The sequence below is a fragment of the Labrus bergylta genome, chromosome 13 (assembly GCF_963930695.1).
Source record: "Labrus bergylta chromosome 13, fLabBer1.1, whole genome shotgun sequence".
NCBI classification, from domain to species: Eukaryota; Metazoa; Chordata; class Actinopteri; order Labriformes; family Labridae; genus Labrus; species Labrus bergylta.
The window spans coordinates 15,313,937-15,332,370 of record NC_089207.1 but is presented as its reverse complement, the minus strand read 5'-3'; the positions used below and the strand labels follow the sequence as shown (position 1 = coordinate 15,332,370).

The 18,434-nt window shown below is 39.1% G+C and overlaps 1 protein-coding gene across 1 annotated transcript; it reads left to right on the top strand.

Moving 5' to 3' along the window:
* The first annotated feature begins 3,921 nt into the window (after positions 1-3,921).
* LOC136181306 (polycystin-1-like protein 2) lies at positions 3,922-6,394 on the top strand. The gene is made up of 4 exons (XM_065962397.1): positions 3,922-4,217; positions 4,928-4,940; positions 5,759-5,936; positions 6,026-6,394. Exons 1-4 carry the CDS (start codon positions 3,922-3,924, stop codon positions 6,256-6,258), a joined length of 720 nt encoding a protein of 239 aa, XP_065818469.1. The 3' UTR covers positions 6,259-6,394.
* The last annotated feature ends 12,040 nt before the right edge of the window (positions 6,395-18,434 follow it).

Here is an 18,434-nt window from a genome sequence, read left to right as displayed (position 1 = left end):
ATTATGGTCATTAAAAGTGTTACCAACACATGATATATGAAGGCTTACACAGCATTTTATATGGTCTCCACCAGATTATGTTAGAGAAATGACAAGAACAGTTGTTGTATCGCTCATGTTTTTCAGTTGATTTTCTCTATTGATGGATCACTGAGTGACTTTTTATCACTCCAGGCAGAGTTGGAGAAACCTGGTTGGAATGACCTTTCTTATGGCTTATCACTGTGCGTCCATTCACTCATGTTTTGGAGAGAAAATCCCTCCGCCTGACTCCAAGATAAAGACTCAAATGCAGCAACATAACACCAAAATAAATAAATATTTTTAAATGGAAAGAACACACACTGAAAAAAGACCGTAGACTGATCATGTATCTTAGAGACATGGGCGTTGTTCTTCTCTTTGTCAAGCCATATCAGTCAGGCAGTTCAGCCTGTTTTTATGTTCTGATATAAGCCACCCTCTATTGTTGTGCTAAGAGGGTAAAAGCTTTTTTACAATGCATAGTTGTTTGCAGGTGCCTGTGTTTTCTGCTGTTCACTCTCAACCAGCCGGATATGAATGCATGACTTTGTTTCGAAAACAAACTGAATGACCATGAAGAAGAGAGTTGGTTCAGGGTTTATGTTACGCATACATAAGTCCTACAGGAAAAAGGCATTAGGGGCTGAAAGACATGTTTCATAAATGCATTGATAGAGACATGGTCAAAGGGGTTCATTTTGTTACTTCAGATAAACATATAGCAGACACTCAGACACACCAAGAAAGAAAATAATGTAAATATGCAGAATGGTAGAACATAACAGCTTGATAAGGGGCCACATGCAGGTCAAATAAATGTGCTCCATGTGAGAGTTCCTTTTGGGTAGACAGTTAACCTGAGCAGATTTCCAGGTTTATATGATACCAAGGGCCAGATTTACTAAAGGTTTGCGTGTCTTAAAACGTGTGCAAACTTGATACCACCAGCAAAAAAAGTGCTATCTGATCTACTATCTTTCATATGATCAAAACAACACGCATTGTCCTTTTAGTACGGTGTCTGTATTTAACACCTTTGAAAGGAACGTGCTAATCCAGGAGACCAGTGTTACACACAACATGCTGCTGTTGTTGTAGTTAGGAGGAGACATAGGCGCAACAAAAGAAGGCTTAAAGATCGCGTTTTTCCCCACATGTGTTTACATGTTTCAAATGGCAGAAAAATAAATGGCATGCATTTATTTTTTTATGTGATTCAATATTCTAATCGTTAAGGAAGAGAAACACCATGATTAAACTACATGGCTATTGTTGTCATAGCCTACAGCCAAAGAAATCTGAACATTCACAGCCTCTGAATTCTATAGAATTTCAACATTGACATTTATTTCTTCCTATTTCCCTCTTTTCGCCAACATTATATTTTAAACAGGGATTTCCTTTTTCTCGGGTCGCGCGTCTCTCCCCCAGCTCGCCCCCTCCGGTGCGCTCTTCTCCATAATGCGCGCACCACCTCCCTCTAAAGCCCGCTGCTGGTACTCAGTAGGACGCTTGGATTGGGGTACGTTTTCGATACTTTTTTCCAGGGCATTTATGTCCGATCAGACACAGCGCTGGCCAGCTGTCTGGGGCTCAACAACGGCGAATGTATTGCGCAATGTATGACGCTTCATTCTTAAGATTAAGGGAAGAAAAGAGAGGCCCTGTTTAATGCCGAGGTTTTCTTATAACCAACATTTTCTTTGTAATATTCAGATTTATCTCCTATAACTCAAAAGTATTGTGCGTTTATTTGCATCTCTCACTGATACCTATTTTGCGCTTGCAGTCGTCCTGCTTTCTGTCCAAACTCTCCGTGATGTAAACCAGTAGAACACGCAAAAGTCTAACTTAAATTGTACCGCCTCCACAAAGTTTGCACCTGGTGTCATTCACGCAAATTTTCTCAGTAGATCACCCGCAAAACGCCCACCAACCAAACGTGCAAACTTTTGGAGTGAACACCCAATTTAGTACTCTTTAATTGGGAGCTCAGTAAATCTGGCCCCAAGACTCTTAAAACTCATGTGATGAACTTTTGGTTTACAGCCGTTTTGGCGCACCCTTGTGGACAAAGCTGTACATCTTCTCTCTGCTGAGCATGTGGTGTTTTCTGTCAAAACGTCATCCTGTCCAGTTAAATACATCACTTGGGGGCATTGGGGGTGGCATTAGCTCAGTCTGTAGGGACTTGGGTTGGGAATCAGAGGGTCACCAGCTCAAGTCCCAGCACGGACCAAGTCCAGAAATTGGTCCGGTAGCTGGAGAGGCGCCAGTCCACCCCCTGAGCACTGCAGAGATGCCCCTGAGTAAGGCACCCAACCCCCCCACCAGCCCAAGAGCACCCACTGTGGGCAGCTCCCTCACTCTGAGACCTCTCCATTAGTGCATGTCCATAGGATCCTGTGTGTGTATTTCAGCCTATGTTTGTGTAGCATGTTTACTAGACAGAGTGCAAAAACAAATTTCCCCTCGCAGCATCAATAAATTATTATTATTATTATTTGATTAATAATCGAAGATCTTTGTTATCAATCATCTGACACCTACTCTGCAGCACTCGTTATAGGCAATGACGGTATACCAAAGTGTATAGAAATGATCAAACTTGTGGTGGTCTGATGTTTGGTCTTGTTTGCTTTTGTATGTTACAATGAGGTATTCATATTAATTTTAGTCCATTTGGTAACCAGCTTAAAACGCAACACAACTGCTTTAAAGGTAAGTCACCTCAGGGTGAATTATATTCAATGCTACAAAAAGAGACTCAGTTTAGTCTTTAAAATGCATTGTGTATCTTTCTTTTTTTTATTCATCATGCCCTTTGGGTCATCAAGTTTGGATTGTTAATGGTGCAAAATTGCAGAAGGTAGCACAGCATTCTTTGTTGTTAGGTTTAAATCAGAAGGGCTGTGAAATAAAAGGAGTGCTTCACAGCTTTTAATGCACCAATAACCCCAGTGCTAGTTTTTATCAGAGAAACACCAGATGATATCAAGATCTTCCTCTTTCATTGTCGAGGAAAACTCACAGAGTAGATGCTGCTGTTTATTAGAGGGAAGTACTTTTTGACTTTGCTACTATGTGTTGTGATATGACTAGAGTCACTGTTCAATGTAGAAAAAAAGGGAAATAAAGATAAAATAAGATAAGATAATACTTTATTGATCCCCAGAGGGGAAATGCATGCATTGCAGCAGCAAAAAGACAAGTAGCAAGTAGGTCATCGAAACAGAATAGATAAGATAAGATTTTTCGGATTTCATATGAGTGTCTTTCAATTCGGTCATTCCGAGTCAATTTATGTGCATTATGAAGCTAAGAGCTAACCAAAGTGTTGCTTACATTAGCATGCTAACACAACAATGCAGGACACAGGCAATGGCAGCTCAAGCAAAAAAAAAGTTTTATCAACTTAAATTCTTACACTCAAACACAATAGGTTTGAGTATTTCAGTTGGAGCTGCTTCCATGGCAGTAGCATTACTCACATTCAAACAAATATTTTATATTTATAAAAGTCATTGAAAATACAAATAAAAAAATAAATAAAAAAAGCCTCCAAAGCCGTTCGATGAAATGGAACACAACATTGGTACTCACTGACCTCAAGCTGCTTTGTCATGGTCAAAATACTCTCCTTTGGTTGCCTTTGTTGTGGCTCGGCCTCTGTACAAAAGCAATGCTTTCATTGGCTTTTAGATAAACAATTTTCCATTTAAGCCAGAACAAAGTGTGTGACAGAGGCTCGAGTCAGACCACTTTTAAAGCAGCATGACAGCAGGATGTATGTTTGAGGAGACAAGCTTGAACTTTTCTGCTGTTCAAATTGCACCAGGAGGCTAAAAAGAGTGATGTTAAATCAAGTGTTGTTGTTTTAAAGTAGGAACTGAAACAATGTGCCTGATCGTTGTGCATCTGCTCGTCCTGATGACCCTCAGCTGTCTGACTCGTGCTGAAGATAAAAAGACGATGCATGTCTCTTGTCCAGAACACCAGAAGACCTATGGAGGCTCCTGCTTTGAGTTTATGGGTCTCCAGCGTACTTTTTATAGTGCTGAGGCTTGGTGTGAGCAGCGTGGTGGACACCTCGCTTTTATTCCAAATGAAGAAACTCAATATTTCATTCAGACTCATCTGGACCCCAAGCAGGACGTGTGGATTGGAGCGGCACCTTCTGCCTCTCCAAACCTGCAATATTCTTCTACTTCAGAAGGTAGGAGGCTTAAATGCAAAAAGAGACTTGGATGTGATAAACTATATCTCATTCAATGCTTTCTTGTTTTTTTAAATAATATAAGCATCAGTTTGGATTAGCTTCCAAGGACACATTTTTATCAATCACAGATTCTACTAAAGATTTGTATGTGGGCTTTAAAGTCCCTCGCGCATTGAATCGATCCTTTGCACACTTCAATTTATCTCCCATCAAAATGATTAGTTAAACACATCTGATGAACAGTAAAACGCTCATAAATTAGGTAATCTTTTTAATGCATTTGTGTCGATTATATTCTCACTGTCCATGGAGATGGCTCTCTTTGTTTACTATGTAGCCTTTTAGCCTTTATAATGCCCTGTCTCACAAACACTGGGGTGAAAAGTTTTAGCAAACTTTCTAAATAAGAGGGGGAATATACTGTAAGTACATTCCCTGATTTGAGAAAAAAATATTTGAAACCATTCGTTTTTTTCTGTCTGTGTCTTTGTAAGACAATGGTTTTCACTTGATCAGTTGAGGTTTATAATCATAAACATATATACTTACTATGTCAAACTGGTGTTCAGAAGGAATCCCCATTAGGGCCCATTTTTAAAGCGGAAATAAACGTGATTACAGCTTGTTTTTTTTTTTAAAGATTTATTTTAGTTTTAGCTTTTTGTGCCTTTAATGGAGGGATAGGACAGTGGATAGAGTCGGAAATCAGGGAGAGAGAGTAGGGTATGGCATGCGGGAAAGGAGCCACAGGTGGGATTCGAACCTTGGCCGCCCGCTTGGAGGCCCTTAGCCTCCATACATGGGGTGCGCAATAACCACTGTGCCACCAGTGTCCCATTACAGCCTAGTTTGAAAAAAATTATTAACAGCAATGTATCATGCCTTTATTGGTATACTGTACGGGGGCTGATCTGGAACATGTTCCTTGATTTTCACAGTTTTACTTCTTGTAATATCAAAAATTTACACGAAGAGTACGGTGTATGTGGAAAAAAGAAGTGATCTACAACGCCCATGTTTTGAAAGTGTTGTTCTATCTATCTAAATCTTGTAATAAATTTGAACATGGTGGCTCATATCTATCTTATCAAAGACTTCTTGACAACATTGAAGTCTATATGGCAGATGATCTCAGCATTTTGAGGGGTGTTGACTCAGCAGTCAATCTCAGTAGAAAGTAATTTATTATTGGTTTAGTCACTTGACGAGTTTGCCCACAAAAATAATTATATTTAATTTTTCTGGCATTTTTTTAATTGTACACTGATAAAAAAACAATGACAACATTATTACACTGTTTACTGTTTGTCAGATGTAATGTGTTTTCCCTATATGTTGAGAATAATACAATAGATGAAGGTCTATAAAGTTCAGTCAGAGGTCTGTGTTAAACACTGTGGATTCCTGCTTATAAACGCAAGTCTCATACACTATATATTCAGAAAGCAATATCTTGAATCCTTAAGGTTTGGCAATTATTGTGGCCATTTAAGCTTTCAATGCACACGTTCTCAGCAGTATTTCCATTCCCCAGGTCCTTTCTCTTGGCTCGATAATTCACCTGTCACATTTTCTAAATGGGAGCACAGCCCGCAGCCAGGAGCAGCCTGTGGACACATATTGACGAACTCTCGTTTCCAGTGGAAAGCCACAAAGGACTGCAATAGAAAATTACATTTCATCTGCCAGTTTGGTATGTATTATGACTCTGACTTAGAAAGCAAACTGAGCCACGCTGTGATGTTTTAACCACTTTCTATCACTCTTTTGTACCCTTTTCAGAGTCTGGCAGATCCATTGTGTGTGCAGGTCGTAACACCACTTTGCAGTGTGGCTCTGGTCAAGTTTTAATGATAGATGGTGGCTTCTACGGACGAAAGAACATGCATTACTGTCGGGTAGGGTTAGGGTTATCTTCTCTCTTCCCACTGATGACACCCACACAACAACAGTGCACTTGGGTGGATGTTCAGGAAACATTAACAGGTAAAACATGGTCAAACTGTGTACAATAAACATTTATTTTGTTGCTAAGCTTCTTATTATAAGTCATGTTTAAATGTTATTATCCAGAGCTGTTTGCTGATATATATTCAGCACAATAGATACTCTAATCATTTCTCCTGTAATATGTTGAACTGAATAGGAAAAAATCAGAATAGGAAAACAAACACTCATGAAAAGGTTCTGTTTGGCAAATCACTGTCATGAAATCCAATCCCTTAACATAAAGCACATTATACCACAGACCTTTATCTGCCCGTGTGGAGAATAAAAGAAGGAAAAACAACAATGATAGCTTAATGGCCTTAAAGATAAGTAAATGATATCTAACCATTTTAAGTAAATATTGACTCATGCATTTAACTGACAACACAAGCAGAGCATCCATCCATTCCTTCCTTTTTTTCAACTAACTTGCTCATCCTGTTTACTGTAGGCTAATATGCAGCCTTTTCCAGAATACATATAGAGAGAGAGTACATGATGGACAAGATGATAAGACAGCCAAAAAACACACAACGTCAAATAAAGTCAAATAGTGACTAATATATTCATACACTGTGTGTGTACGAAACACACTTACGGCCATACCACCCTGAACACGCCTGATCTCAGGATCTCAGGGGTTCGATCCCCAGCTCCTGCAGTCGAATGTTGTTCAATCAGGAGAGACTTAATTGAGGATGAACAATGTTTATTTTAAGTGGACATGTTGTGAAAAATCCACTTTCACAGTGTTTTTGGGTATCAGTATATTTGGGTAACCTGAGTGTCTACTGACCCACAAAATGTGAAATAAACCCATCCAGTCCTCCCTTTCAAATTTTCTCAGTTTGTGATGTCACAAAGCTGGATTCTGGTAAAAAAAAATCCTCTCCCCTCCCCTGGTATCTCCACACATGGACTCTACCCCCAGCCTAGAACAAAACTTTTGTACAGGTATGTCATTTTTAGTCTCGCTACAGAGAAGCTGTTGCAGAAGCTGTTTCAGGAAACCTTACTTTAGTGATGTTCAGTCAAACTTCCCCACGTGGTCCAGCTTTAAGGTACTGACGGATCGCTTTTCTGGCCCATCAGAACTTCTGCCAGCCAAATGATTGTCTCAACAGTAAGGTAGAAGTGACGTCACACAGCAGTGTAAAGTTGATGCTCAGCAGCTGAAGCCGGGTCGTCTGTCTCAGTGGCTCCTAGTAGATCAGAAGAATTAAAAGAAAATTAACTAACTCAAGATAAAACTTGTGGGCCAATTCAAGTTATCTCTAGTCAGATAAAAATTAGCTGTTTGGGGCACTGGTGGCGCAATGGTTAGGGCGCGCGCCCCTTGTATTGAGGCTGTCATCTCAAGCGGGCGGCCCAGTTTCGCATCCTGCCTGTGGCCTCTTTCCTGCATGTCGTTCCCCACTCTCTCTCTCCCTGGTTTCCCATTCTAAAAAAAAAAGAAAAAAAAAAAGGGGTTGTTTACAAAAAGAATGACTGAAAAACGACACGTGATGTTTACGTGCGGCAAAAACGTGGAAAAAGGAAACACAAAAGATGATATCATAAGAGTAGAGGTCAGGCCAGCTGATCACTCTCTTGAGAACCGAAAGATAACTTGACAGGATGGAAACAAAACACAACTAAAAATACAACAGAACAAAACTCAACTAACTGAGAAAGCTGACTCTGCATGTCTGTATCAGAGGGAGGGGCGGCCTCCAATAACTTCATGATTTGAATCAGGTTTTGCGATTTTACTTAATAAACTCAAAGTAGTTCATGCGGAAAACCACTTTATGACGTTTCCATATTTTCTAAATGTGAGCATTGTAAGTTTAACATTGGAGAGAAATCTCTAAACATTGTGGAATATTATTCTTTTCAAAGCTGTAAATGAAGGCAAAAATATATTAAACAGTCCACAAAGAAATCACATTATAGATCAATGTAATATGAAAACATAGAAAGATAATATACTTATGTTACCCTTTATATATGATAACATGCAATATGATAATATATAGACTAAATATATGTTTAAAAGTCTTGTGTGTCTAAGACAATAAGCTAGGTTTTACTTAACTTTAGTTCTGTAGATCGTATGAAAACATAAATCGAATCAAACTGTCACTTTTAACCTCACGGACATATATATGTAAACCAGAAATTAAATGGACTTTCATTTAATGCACAAAATTAGATCTTTCAATTTGAGAAAACCACAAAGTCTCTTGTCAGTTTTATGATGCTTGGACAATTCTCCTCAGACAGCGCGTTACTTCTTAACGTCCACTTCCTTCCGGTTCGTTGTTAATAGCGTCCATAGCTATCACCATAGCAACAGTAGAAAACGTAACAGTCCAACATTTCTCTAGCGAGACCTGAAAGAATCTTCGTAGAAACGAACAAACTAAAGATCATAAACATAAACCGAACGAAGATTATGAAGATACAATGTACATTTGTCGCCAGAAAGGTTATCAAAACGACACTTAAGCCTCAAACTATCTTAAAATATTGCATTTCCGCCGAAAATAGAAGGGATGTCCGCCATGTTTTTCTTTCCGCCAGGGGAAAACTGGGCAGTCACGTGACCTGAGGTATGCCTATACAAAAGAATAGGCAAAAGGAAACGTAGGCATGTCACAATTTTATAGCCATTATTGTGAAACTACTACGTTTTGCGCTGTGGACCAACATTCAATCATTTTGACATGAGACTGGGTTGGGAAAAGCACATAATTATATGTCCATTAATCTGCCAGTTTTCCTGTCATATTGAGTTTTAATTTTTTTTGTGTGCACGGATTCAATAAATACATGTAAGGATTTCATCTGCATTTTTTGTGTGACTGGCTTAAAGCCTCTCCTCCCTGGTGTTATGAATTGCTCTTCTCTACTGGCTGATCAGACCAGGAAAGGGTTGTAAATAAGTGGAGCTAAATGTGAAAATGTATCATGTCTAATAAATTCAAAGCACCAAAAAGTATGATTAATGGTGATAAACTCTACACTGCCATAAGGTTTCTATTACATTGAGAGGGTAGTGAAGCTGTCTGTAAAACAAACTTGTCCACACCCACATATTCCTGAAAAGAGGTCCAGTAGAGAAATTATATTCTACATACTTCTTAATTTCTTCCACTCACACTGCCTGCCATCCATAAAAAACACCAGAGTGTCAAGACATCTTGTAAGATGTTTCAAGGACCCAAACTGTCAAAAGTTTTAATCAAAAGATCTAACCAAAAGAATGTCTTACATCTTAACAAAGAAAGCTTTAAGCACACTAAAGAAGTCCCACCACTGACGAGGTAGAAACCCTATTGTAGTTTAGAGTTTTGGAGACATCAGGGTATGAAAACACGCTCAACTCCATTTCAACATAAAACAACTGGGTGCTGAATCCCGAAAAGTGTTAAAACAAGCAAAATTATTACTGGAGGACACTCCAAATTTGTATTTTTAATTGCCGCACAAACGTTTCGAGCAGACTCTTCTTCAACGTGTAACAGGCAATTTTCTCAAACATCCACAGGTGGGACTAATTATTATTATTGTCCAAAATTTTGTGGGGGCCCCGTCCACCCCTCTGGACTCATTCTTGGCATTTCTTTCCAACATTAAGTAAATTCAGGCATTTTTTAATGCTTACACTTCTTTAGCTTTGATTAAGTGTTCACATGTCTTTTGTATCCTTTGGGGTGTGTGCATGAACTGTGAATGTTCAGTGTTTTGTTCTCTGTTCATTTTAAAAGCAAAATACAACTACTGTCTATGATTATGATGCTTAAAGTTTGGCTTGTAGTTTAGGTTGTTGACTGAAATGGAGTTGCAAACCTTTTAAACTGAAACAGTAAGAATATTGACAGTACCAGTAATAGTATATTGTACTTTTTGGTAATTCCCATTAAGTGTTAATAACACGTAAATCTGTTCTCCACGTGTTTCCCAGCTTACTGCCAAGGCCGCCAGGTGTGTCAGGTTACAGAACTTGTGGACTCCTTTGGTGAACCCTGTCCGCAACATGGGAGCTACATGTCTGTGGACTACCACTGCAAAGAGGGTAGGTCCCTGTTTAGACAAATATCTCATGGGGGATGTCTACATCTAGTATAGACCATTTAGGCTTCAAAGTGCCTTTTATCAAGTGAATGTTTCCATGCAAAGTAAAAAGCTAGAACAGATGCATAAACCAAAAAGGAGATGGATGACAGTGGATATGAATTAGTGTTGTCATTGGGAACACCAGTAAACACTGATGGTCTCAGATAGTGAATTGCTTCTGCAGGATTAAATCTGTATTTACCAAACTTTGCTACTATGCTACTGTGCTGTGATTGAGGTATGACTATGAACGTGTCTTATTTTTTTAATGCACTGTTCATCACAGTCACATTGCTACATGCTACATGAAAATTGCTACATGGAAATGTCTGTTTTGTGGGATGAAAAAAGGTTCATGTTATCTTATCTTTCCTAGGCCTCACACTGTCATTGAGCACTGTTGGGTCTGTTTATGATAATGTAACCATCAGAGTGAAGTGGCTTTTAGATTTGCCCCAGGGAGACATTAACTGCAAGCTGAGTACCGGAGATGGGCACATTTTTGATCTGCGTGTTTCAAAGGGGTGAGTATCAACATTTTCAGTCTAACTGACTTGGGTATTTGTTTTTTTTAGATTCAAATATTTAATGTATAGCTTTCCACTCAAGTCTCCCTAAATTCATAAAATAAGACAGTGTCTTTCACACCAAACCCAGTGCTGATCACAGGGGATGGGATTGATTAGGGAAAAATGTGAATAAACATACCTGCTTTAAAAAGTTGCCTGACCTCAACCTGGGTTGAGAATGGAGACATTGATGCACGAAAAGTGTGAAATCAAAGCAGCTCGAGTTGTCCGCCTCTAGCTGGCAGGCTTTGCTACATTAGTTTTAAGTGATAATATTTTATTTTAACCTTTAATTGTCAATTAAAAATGAAAGTTTAAAACATACATTTTTGCTTGTCATTTAAAGCGAGCCTGTTGCACAAGGGCCCTGGCTGTTAAGCCCCACACACTGCCAACTTAAAGTAAATAACTCTGAAGATTTCAGTGGTTGCTTAAGTGTCGTGCCAAAGGACACATCGGACATGTGTCTGCATTTGCTGGGGATTGAACCCTCGACAATCCTGTGAAGAAACGTCCAACTCTTATCCACAGCCACCCTGTGGATACTACACTGTGTTGAATCAGATGATCTGTTTGTGTGTGACAATGAACGATAGACATTGTTATTTACCTAACACTTCCTTAAACTGCCATCAATGTGTAAACTGATTTTGATGTTACAATCAAAGAGGCAAGTAGTTATTTGTTAGGAAGATGCCCTTCTAAAGAACATCTTTTCATTGTTTAACTTTACTGTCACTTTATTTTAATCCTTTCATGACACAACTATTACAAGTTTGATTTCGGTCCCTGCTCCATCCCTGCTCCATACCCGGTGATGGTGCTTTTAAGTCATGTTAATAAGATACAAAATAACTAAAGGTAACACAAGATCCAATATGTTTTAAACTTGTGGCTGAGTGATGAAGGAGGTGTGTCTGACGAGATAATTTGTTTTGATAGGAAAATCAGAAATCTGTTTTGGTCTGAAAAACGTAAGCCTTTAACATCCATGATCCCTGATTAACATACATGATAGTTACCTTGCTTACGTTACAGGTCCATCATATCCTCATACTTTCCTGATTGGAAAGTGAAGCCATTTATGTTCTGTCAAAAGTTCATGTCAACAAGCAAGTTCACAAAAATATTGGCATGTAATCAAATGCTAAATCTAAAACACATTACCAACACAACAGCAGCCTGGTTCACATACTGTTTTCACTTTGGAGGAGTGTGTGTGTGTGTGTGTGTGTGTGTGTGTGTGTGTCACATTTGTTATCCTGTGCCTTTTCCCAGGTTGGAGAGCAGTGTGGTGTACAAATATAAACGGCCAAATGCATTTGTTGTAATGGCTGAGTGCACCCACAGTGACATACACATTACAGCTCAGAAAATGATTACCATTCAAGAGCCCATCACAGAGTTGGGTGTCATCAGGTGCTTTTCTGGGAAATTGTCTTTTCATGCTTTTCACTGCAAAGCCCTTGACGGAGATTCATTTCAAATTCAAATGGAAGTTAAAGCAGGTATGTGCCCTGATGACCGTAATGTCCATTAATCCTGCCCAATTTCATATAAATGCTTGAAAGCTTGAGGTCTTTTTTTGTGTGTTAGATGTACAGTTTGGATTGAAACTCTTCAAATGTTGTTGTGTCTTTTCGTGCCTTTTCTTTCATCAGGTACAAATGTGACTTACAGAATCCAGAAAGATGAAATGTTGCTGTCCAGTTTATCCGTGGTCAGAGGAAACATTCCCCAGAACGTCACAGTGACTTCACACACGGTGCAGCAGCTCGGGCCTGGCTGCCATCATCTGACTCTCTATGCATTAAACATGGCCACGTTCCCAGAAACATCTGCAGCCCTGCAGGTAATTCAACATCTATCAAGTGGACCAAAATGTTTTATCAATAAAGGAGTTGCAAGTGACATGATGGAACTAATTTTGACTCAGTGGAAAATGAAATATAAAAGGTTTAAGACATTTTGATTATTTGATGAGGGAGTTGATGAAGGAGTTAGAGCCTCTCGCAATCAGAAATTAACCTTTAATTATGGACTTCCATCGCATAATTAGTTCCATCACTTCAACATCAACTTCCTGTGTTATCAAGTCTGTTTTTAAAACTTTGATCTCTGAGTCATATCAGGTTAGGGCAGCATAAAGGAGTGTTTAGCACCATTACACTGCAATGTAGACAGCTGGATGACAATAGAAGCGTTCATCTCTCAATCAGGGTTTAATCTGTTTGATATGTAGTCTTACAGACAAGCAATATTGAAAGCACGCTGACGTATTTCTCTTTTGTCATTCAGATGTGCGTGTTGGAGAAAATAGCCGGGCTGCAGGCGTCTGTGTTGACTAAGCAGTCAAACTGTGGAGACACATCACAAATAACCATCAGTGTTTCACTCGGGAAAGGAGCGCCTGTGACGCTCCTCTTCTTCCTGACTGGAGAAAGCAGCTCATTCTCTGACACCAGAGAAATGAATAAAAGGATGGACATTTTTCATATGGAGAACCCCATTAAAGGTATGAAAGACATGTCGTAAAATGGGGACTGTTTATGAGGTGAAATACAACTGTAGTCGAGTGTAGAATTATTGTCTTTAGCTGGGTCCAAACACAAAGAGAAGAAAACCAGACCAAAAGTTCCAATATGGAGATTTTATTAATATCGACCATCAATTATTTGGATGGCAGTAGCTCAGTTTGTAGGTACTTGGGTTGGTAACCAGAGGATTGTCAGTTCAAGTTTCGGTGTGGAGCATAATATGCAAGTTGGTCTGTTTCTGGAGAGGTGCCAGGACACTTCCCGAGTACTGCCGATGTGCCCTTGAGCATAGTACCGAACCCCCGACCGCTCTGGCGCACTTCCTGCGTAGTGTAGCAGTGTGTAGCAGCCCTACTCTGACATCTCTCCATTAGTTCATGTCCACAGGTCCTGTGTGTGCATGTGTGTATTTCGGGCCTGTGTGTGTGAGCAGCATGTCTCTCATTAACAGAGTGGAAAACCAGAAATTCCCTCAGGGATTAATAAATTATGTAAAATACTAAATATATATATACATATATATATCATGACTGTATATTTCACAACAGGATCTGTGCAGGTCAAAATCAGAGCCTGGAATGTCTTCTCCTCTTTGGAAGTGGATGTGGATATGTACACTCCCTGTGGAAATAGACTAAATGAAGATTTGTTTAGATTCTACAAGGTACTGGAGACCCATTATCTGTTTACATGTAACAGTAGTGATAACTGTAATCCACTTCATTTTTCTAGCAGTCTTCATTTTGCTTATAGTTATGAATGGTCTGGCTAATTCTTCTCATATTACATTGTCTGTCCACTGCATCATTGTATATCTTGTTCTTCATTTTCAGAGGAAGAAACACATTCGAGTTGTCAGAGATGGAAAAAAGAAAACAAAACTACTTGCAACAACAACAGGTTCCGTGCCTAACATAGATCGAAAGATCGTACTCACAGTAGAAAGCGGCTTCAATCTAAATGCGGCAAACAGCCGCTACGAGTGGACATGCAGTGAGTATTTTGTTTTCTTACTCTTTTTTAAAATGTTTTCTTTTTTTTTTTTACATACTTGTATAACATTTTTTTACATACTTGTACAACATTTGTGTTTTTTGATTGCCTGAGCTAAAGGTGGTACTAGAGTAGGCAAAGTGGTTCACTAAGCCCCACCATACAAGTAGCTGCTGGTACAGTATGCCTGTCAAGCATTCAGTTCTCACAAAACATAAAGGGAAAACAATCAAATTTAATGAATTCTTCTTTTTTAATTGGCTTTGATTCCAGACAAAGTTAAACAAAACATCACTTCATTTCGTGACATTTTCTCAGTTGAGAAGACATCTAGCAGATTTTACCAGCTGTAGCTAACCAGCTAAATAAGCTAATGTTTCTGTAAAGCCACCTGATTAAAGGACCAATATGTTACTCTGACACCTAGTGTTTCAAATGGGTATTGCAGTCCAAATTCTAAATATTGAAGAGAGCTGTCTCTCCACCATACATTACTATCAGGATTAATTTTTCTGTCATTATGTCAATTGTTTTTGCTGGATTATGATCACTTTCCCTGTTTATTACAGAAAACCCTTGTAAATGTCAAGGGAGTTACAATGGAGTAGAGCACATTGTTCAAGGAAATTGCCTACCAGATCCATTTCAGTTTAATAAGTATCATTTTAACGTGATCAACAACAACAACAATAGGGTGAAGGAAACTGACTCCATATGCATCACATTTACCCCTCAGAAAGAAGCTCCAAGTTGGCTAAGGTACTTCAATGTTCTTAATTCCATAAGCTCAGATCACTCAGACAACTAAACCTGACACTGTCATCCGTGTCCTCCACACTTTACCTGACTGGCTAACTTCTCTGTATCTGACATTTTCTTACAATATAAATCTACCAAACTAAGGTAAACTTGAATCAACATTACAGTGTCATTGGTTTAAGAAAATCAATGAAACAAATTAAACTAGGACTGACGTTTGTTTTTGTAGGCTAGCTAAAAGAACCTGATGAACAGTTGTTGTCATTGTAATGTAGACATTGAAAGACATGCCCAGGTTGATTTGCATAATGCATATGATGACAGCGGACAGCTTACACACATTCTTTAGAAGCAAGTAGAAACAACAAAAGGTTGTAACTCAGCTGCAATAATGTATTTTTAACAACATTGCATTAGCTACAAAATAGGAAAAACGATTGACACTTGAGGAAGAAAAAAAATGAAAGGCCAAATTGCCTACTCACTATCACAGTCCTCCTAACTCACAGTTTGAGATTTTAAATCCTGGATTCCATAAAACAAATGGGCATCAATGTGAGCTGGATGAAGGCTCAGCTGCTATTAAGGAAATCCCAGCCAGAGAAAGAAAATCTCCCACTTGTAGTGCTCTGCTGTGGGGATATATATTGACTAAACAGGGAAATCTGTCCTTGTTACGGGCCACCACTGAACCAGGTTCTTCATGGTGGAAATATGAGGTGTTAGTAATAGTCATGGATTTCTTAAACTGCAGTGAATTACTGCCCCATTTTACTCCAGCTTTGCAAGTGTTGACCAAAAAGCTGTGGAAATGCGGAAATGTAAGAATAACTTTTTAGTCAGTTAAAGGTTAAGTTGATATAAATTATGACTAATATATTTATTCATGGCAATCACTTTCCTTGTTGTTTCCATGTAATGCTGACATTGACATTTGACAGTGTAGTCAGCCAGCTTAATCATTTTAAAGGATGTTTTATTGCATTATGAAGCAGTTAGTCAAAATCACACATAAAGCTTCATATCACTATAGTGATAGGACATGCTGCAGTAATGTGTTAACAAATTCCCATTTCCTTTGAACCATAGGCTCACTTGCACAGAAGGCTGTAGCCCCATAGAGAAAAACAAAAATGCTAAAATTAAAATGACTTGTGAAGGACAACCACGGTGTCCTCAAGTTGTGTGGCACATTGAGGACACCAATAAAGACAAGGACTGGACAGTAAGTCTGAATACTGTTTAAAGGGGCTATATGTAACTTTTTACAGGTATAAATCGTTTTTTATCACCCATTAGTAAGCGAACGGTTAACTGATGTGAAAAAGTAGATGTTCACTGTCCATCTGGGTTGCCTGTATAACATTTTTCCCCGGGTCGTATTTTCCGCGAAAGCTCCAGGAAGTGACATTTTATGCACGTTCTCAACGTCCTCCTCACTCCGCTCCGCTTACAGCGATCAACAGTACAAACTCATCACACACTCCCGGTCTTCACCTCCACAGCCTGAGGCCATCTTCCACACACTTCTATCTCACTCCTGCTCTCAGCCAGTGCCTGCAGAGACTGTCATTTGTAGGATGGAGAATGAATACAGACACACAGACTCCTTCACAGACTTTCACATGTGTATGACCACTTATCTCCTCTGTAAACATTATGCCGGTAAATATCCAGTGTTTCGCGGCCGATGATGATGCTCGTTTGTGTACGTACGAGCACGTATGACGAGCTCGCAAGGGAGAGCGAGCAACAGGTTACTGGTGCGGTTCGCCTAACAGCCATGCGGTATCGCTACAAACGCAGTATTTTTGAAAGTTATATATAGCCCCTTTAATATTGTAAAAAATACTGTATCCATTGACCGAATTAACTTGCATGCAAATATACAGTATTTACAGGGAGAGACAAATAGCTGTTACATAAAGGCAAAAGAAAGGCCACTCACGAGCAGAAATGATGGTGGGACTGAATATGATGTGAGTTATGCCAGACTTCAACTGGCAAAGAAGAAAGGTGTCTCAGTGGTGATAACATATGATGGTGAGTTCAACTTCAACTTTTTTTAAATAGTCAGAGCTCTGTGGATTTATCTTGCTGCAAGTCCTTAAATCAGTTATTGCTTCCAGATCAGTTAATAATTAATGTTAAGAAAACACAAAGGCTTGATGGTGACAATGTTCTTTTGTCATGTGCATCATTCATTGAAGGATAAACTATTTATCATGTCGATTTTGTCGAAGTATATCCTCTGAAAATAACTCTGTGAGTCATGACTGTCTACAATGAGTGTGACACCCGAGTCCCACTGTCTGTGATGCTTTCTGAGTTTTACGTGTTCTATCTTAACTTTGTTTACATCGCCGGGACGGTCGGCCGGCCTGCTCATCCCCCGGCGTAAAAAGGTTGTTTAATTGAGGGACTAGAGAAAAGAAGAATAACATACTGTACTCACTGCTTCATTGAATGTCACATAAGCGTTTCTAGGTCACGGTCATTTCAGGTAAATTTCCATGCAGTGTGAAGATACGAGCATAATAAAGATCTGGTTTCATGCTGGTGCTCAAGGGTGACATCTACTGGATCAAAAAGTTGTATATTCTGCCTTTAAAAAGTATGTTATTTGTAACTGTTCCTTATATTTCATTATTTAAGTTCTTGCTATTTTTACTTTATTTTCCTTTGTTAACTGTTTCTACACCAATACACCAAGACAAATTCCTTGTATGTGTAAATGTATTCGGCAATAAAACCATATTCTGATTCTGATTTTGCAACAGGTTTACAATATTTAAATAACACATTCTTTTATTGTACCTTTCTTCTCATACCAAAGATGATGGAGAATATTATTACAAAAAGTACTTCATAGGGACACAATCATCAAAAGAGAGTTCATCTTCATCTGATACGACGGATCAAAATGAAGGCAGTGATGACCAAACAGCAAACACTCCTGATCCTGACACTGAATCACCTGGTAATACTATTGCCCCTGCTAAGACCACAACAATTTCCATACCAGCAAAAACCGTACCAACATCTAACACGGCTACCACAACGATAGGAACCAACAGCGGGAAGTCAGAAAACACTGTTCCTCCTGCTGGAGCAGCTGCTACCACAAGGATAGCAACCAACAACGCTAACTCAGAAAACACTGTTCCCCCTGCTGGAGCAGCTGCTACCACAAGGATAGCAACCAACAGCGCTAACTCAGAAAACACTGTTCCCCCTGCTGGA

Bases quoted from the DNA above. Each gene is read 5' to 3' on its own strand.
- LOC136181306 (XM_065962397.1), top strand. From the start codon at position 3,922: ATGTGCCTGATCGTTGTGCATCTGCTCGTCCTGATGACCCTCAGCTGT. The intron at 5,937-6,025 runs GTATGTATTATG...TACCCTTTTCAG, and splicing joins ACATTTCATCTGCCAGTTTG to AGTCTGGCAGATCCATTGTG.